The sequence below is a fragment of the Montipora capricornis genome, chromosome 9, assembly GCF_036669925.1.
Source record: "Montipora capricornis isolate CH-2021 chromosome 9, ASM3666992v2, whole genome shotgun sequence".
Taxonomy (NCBI): Eukaryota; Metazoa; Cnidaria; class Anthozoa; order Scleractinia; family Acroporidae; genus Montipora; species Montipora capricornis.
In genome coordinates this window covers 19,323,819-19,328,818 of record NC_090891.1, presented here as the reverse complement: position 1 = coordinate 19,328,818, position 5,000 = coordinate 19,323,819, and the positions used below count along the sequence as shown (strand labels likewise).

Here is a 5,000-nt window from a genome sequence, read left to right as displayed (position 1 = left end):
TCATTTCGTCATCTTGAATTTACCCAGAAGTATCGCACTTTCACAACACGTGAAAAGGTATTCACTTCATGAGTCTCTTTGTATAGCTTCAATTTGCATGTACATGTCTGATTTTAATGGCTTTAACCCATGTTAACTCCTTAACTTCCAGCCAGCATTGATGAGTAAAATCATCTGGCATTCGATAGAGCAAATCTATTAAGTCTTTTGCCTGTTTGTGGTTCCCCATTGACAAGCACTTAAAATCATCTGGAGTTAGACAGAGTAAAATATTAAAAAAAGGAAAGAGAAAGGAACTTTATTTAAGTGTCTAATCTTCCAGTGCTGAAGCACTAATTGGGGACACTGTGAATTGAAATTATCAAATCAACTCAACTCAAATCAAATTTTTCTTTTGTTTGAGGAGAGGGAAAACGGGAGTATCCGGAGAAAAACCTCTCGGTGCAGAGTTGAGAACCAACAAACAACCCACCTGTGACTCCAAGTCTGGGAATTGAACCCAGACCACATTGGTTGGAGGCGAGTGCTCTCACCACTGTGCCATCCCTTTCGCCCTTGGATAAAAAAGTTTTAATCAGAGTAAACTTTAAGTGAATGATAATTTAAGTAAATTTGTCTAATTTACCTCACACAATGATTGATTAGTTCTTACTCATGATTTATAATGGTACAGGGGCATAGATACATGTAGCTCTGTTAGCAAAATTTTTGTTCCTTTTTTCCTAAATGGTAGAAGGTTAAAACTTCTCACAATATAAGAGCAGACATGGTAAACGTAGTCTCTTTCGCAACTGTTTTAAGAGGATTGTCTCGATAGTAGAAAATACAAGAAATCGCAATAAGCTCCTTTTAATTAAACATAATTACTGTTACTTGGAGAGTGAATTCAGAGTGCATTACTTCACTCAATGTTTGGTTCAAAGTTCTCGCGCCACTCTTTCAACCAATCTGAAGTGAAACCAAAACCATTAGTGGCTCGCGTGTCCACATTTTCCTGCGCTTTGTGTTGGCTACGTGTAATTACTTCGAGGTTTGATTGCTTTACTGGATTGTCTCCGTCATTTTTAATTGGCAAGGGGGAATTACTTTGGTTTTGGTTTTACGACACTCGATGGAAACTTGCTGTAAGCAGTGATAGGCAAGCAAGGAAAAACAAACTACAATTATTTTGCTTCTCTGAAATGTGCTGCACAGCATCTGTTTGTTGATAAATCACAGAAGTTGTCAAAGTGTGATTGGAACATTGATGCGCTTATCTGAATTTTTTTTGTTCTGACATGTACCTCACATGGACCCTATTTCCGATCTATCATTGAACAGGCACCTGGGCTCAGTTGTTCAGAAGCTGATTAAAACTAATCCTCTACACTTCCAAAACAGCTGCATAATGTCACCATACATGTACAATACAAGCTTAACTGACCACTCCCCATAGGGGCTTTTCAGGGCCAATGAAATAAAAGCCTTTAATAATCTATGCCAAAGGAAAACAAAAAAGTCTAGCTCAAAAGTAAAGGCTAGTAAGAATCTTGTGGAAACCTTTTTGATCTGTTCAGTAAATAAACTGAGAGAGAAATTTCCCCAAACCTAATTTTAGCTAACTTGGGCTTGGAACAATGCGGCCCTGGAATCTATTTTGTTTGAAGTATAATCTTGATCTGTATTATGTTTTATCAAAGGTAAAATTGGAGAACATCTCCTCCAAAATCTGCCGGCCAACTGTTGGTGAACTGTCAACCAACCGTTAGCCAACAAATGGTCAACAGTCGGCCGACAGTTGTCCCATTTTAGATGAAAAAGTGTTGGCCGGCTTTTGCTGTTGTTGGTGAATCGTTGAACACCTTTTGTCTGTTGGTGAACTGTTGGTTGAAAGTTCAGTGACTGTTATCTGACAGATTTTTGGGGAGACTGTTCGTTAAATTTACCTTATCGAAATACACCTTATAGTACTTAATCAACTTGAACTGAAAAGTTTTGCTTTTCTCTTTTCAAAGGTTCTCAACAATGCTCTTTGTCCTAAAGCCTTAAGGAATCTGTTTGATCAATGCTGCGCAAAAGTCACAAAAAAGAGGCCATCATTTTCTCATGTTACCAAAACTCTTAAGGTGAGATGCTTTTGTTGAATCATAGAATATAAATAAGGAATAAGTTTGATTAGTTTTGACATGCATGTGCTCCACGTATGGATTGCTTACCTTTTACATACAGAAACCAGTCTGCTCCCAAAATTGTTCAAATGGTAAGGAAAATTTCCAGATGGCAAAGTCCACTGGGATTGCCATGTTTCTTTTTGCGGGTCTTTCTGCATGTACCGGAAAGCATTGTATTTTTGGTCACTTGGGACTATTCTATATCTGGAGTTGTTTTGTTTTCTGTCTTTTGTTTCTTTTGTTTTACGTAATCTGTGCTCCGGTACCTGCAGAAGGAACCTTTTTGCAGATTTCTCTGCAAGAGACGTTCAAAGGTAGGATATTCTGGGAGAAGCAAGTGGAACGCTCATTTTAGTTTCAGAAATACCATCAAGAATTTTTTGAACTACTTTCTCAGCCATTATGAGAATCTGTTGGGCACACTAAAGTGGGCTCGCCACTTTTCAATCATTTTTTCGGGAGGTTTTTGGTGAATGTTAATTAAACAACCATGTTTCCATCATTAAAGTAAATTGCTACGTCAAAGAATTTGTACACAATCTGTAACAAAGGAGTTTTAGCAATGATGACCACTCCAGCAACAGCAATGTTACAAAACAAGAGTAAAGTTGGTTTACTATTGTATTGTGTTGCACGCACTCTGCAAAGCAACAAGATGAAATACCCAAATTTAGAGTTTTTGATGACAGCGTGGGCACACAATCCTTTATTTTCTATATTAATTTCAAAACCACTTGATATAGCCTACATTATATAGCCTACATTTTGCATTTACATTGTGAACCGGATGGAAATTATTGTGAAATTCTTGGATAGTTACAGTTTGAAGGGACGCTTTTGTTGGCATTGCTGTCGTTGTTGCTAAAATTCCCTATTTTTCAACAACTGCTTATGACGATATCGAGTTGGGTGTTCTTGAAACTTTCATTCATAGAATATTATTGTGAAGTCCGTGGAAATAAATGACAAGTTTTCTATTCATACTGAATTTATTTTTTACAGCATTTTTCCCTTACTAAACTAGTTGTGACTGCTGCGTTTAAAGCTGAATCTTCAAATGAACTTAGTTGCAAAGAGGGTGAAGTCATTTTGTTGATATCCGAGACTATTTCAAGGTAAGGTTGGTTTATGTTATGCAAAAATGTTAATACTGATCGTAGTGAGCTAAGCTATCAGGATGAAAGCTGTCATTGTTTGAATAAACTGTAGTTGTGAAGCTTAACATGCACTAAGTTCATTATCCTTATAAACAAAAACAGACCAACAGTAAAGGAATGGATCATTCATCCCTATGAAACTGTTGGCTGCCAAACTTGAAATTGCTCAAAAAAAATTGTGTGCAATCTTCATGAGAATAGGAGACATTGTACAATGGAATAAGACGAGGGAAAATCCTATATACGGTAGGATTGTAGACTGAATGCAAGTTATTTTCACAATGAAAATCTTGAAAAGGGCTGCATGGATGTCGCAGTGGTGACAGCACTCGCTTCTCACCAATGTGGCCCGGGTTCGATTCCCGACTCGGTGTCATATGTGGGTTGAGTTTGTTGGTTCTCTACTCTGCACCGAGAGGCATTTCTCCGGGTACTCTGGTTTTCCCTTCTCCTCAAAAACCAACATTTGACTTGATTTGCGTTAATTGTTAATTTCAGTTTACAGTGTCCCCAATTAGTGCTCCAAGCGCTAGAGCGACTAGACACTTAAATAAAGTTCCTTTCCTTTCCTTTTAACAGTCCTCAACAAAGCTGTAAAACACATTTTAATGAACTTAATAGAGAATGTGCTTCATATAGGCTGTATCATCATCATTACCATTTTCAGTCACATGACATAAGTCACAACCCAGTCATTGGACCACTTCTATAAATGGCTGCCAGTTTATCGGTCTTGAATTTATGTTACTGAGATTGTTCTATGTTAATGAATTTATCATTATTTCATTTATTTAAGTAATGATTTTTTAGTTTTAATGAACTCCTGTGTTAAGTTATGTTAATGAGTTTATAATGAAATGAGACACACTGGCGTCATTTTGGTCAATATATTTTGAATTCCACCCATTGCAGTGAGTCGAGAAGGGTTAGTTTGCATTGAAACAAAGGAATATTTTACAAAGCGGCCATTTATGAAAAGCGCCTCTCCACAAAGAACCCGAGACAGGAGTCAAACGCTTGTTTTAAATGCAGCCTCGCATTAAGCCTGTGGTTAGTTATTTTGATACTCAATTTTCTTTTCATTTTTTTAAGCGAGTTGAACGCAGGAGGAAGGTCGTGGCTCGGGGAAAAGAGGAACGGCGTCGTTGGTTTGTTTGACCCCAAATACACAACTGAAGTTGTTGGTAAGTATTGATGAATGAAGGGGTAGTTTCTAAAGAAACTGTGCAGGGTTGTATATAAGAGCCGGCAGCCGGCGAAGTTCGCCGGCTTCTCTGTCAGGTTTCGCCGGCTACTTTCATTGTTTGAAGAGTCAAGACATGTAGAGGAGATGATGTTTATGAGGTCTAAACTACTTGGGCTCAATACAAATAAAAATTTGCAGTGCCTATCTTTTCTGAAAACACATAAAAGACTTCTGACTCAAGGGCAGTTTAAAACGTTATGCTTGAGACTTTCGTTTTGAAAAAATCTTGCTGCGGTGGCGGGAAAGTAGGAACAATATGATTTGTTGTCCGCCATATTGGATTTCGATATCTTTAAACAGCCACCGATTGTATCTTACCGGAAGGAAAAATCACTCAAGGACGTTTTAGTCCGCGCCAAACTTCCTTTAATCACGCCGCAATCATAAAAAAACTTGTAAACAAAGAAACACTTTCAAAAGGTTTGTTCTCAATCCAGAAGGAAATTT

The 5,000-nt window shown here is 37.7% G+C and overlaps 1 protein-coding gene across 1 annotated transcript in view; it reads left to right on the top strand.

Annotated features, from left to right (window-relative positions):
• Positions 1 to 5,000, top strand: part of LOC138014921 (uncharacterized) — a 40,041-nt gene that overhangs the window by 17,403 nt on the left and 17,638 nt on the right. The window contains exons 8-11 of the mRNA XM_068861811.1: positions 1 to 57; positions 1,995 to 2,105; positions 3,153 to 3,265; positions 4,400 to 4,491. The exon at positions 1 to 57 is cut by the window's left edge and continues 79 nt beyond it. Coding sequence (XP_068717912.1) covers positions 1 to 57; positions 1,995 to 2,105; positions 3,153 to 3,265; positions 4,400 to 4,491 — 373 coding nt within the window. The remainder of the gene's footprint in view (positions 58 to 1,994; positions 2,106 to 3,152; positions 3,266 to 4,399; positions 4,492 to 5,000) is intronic.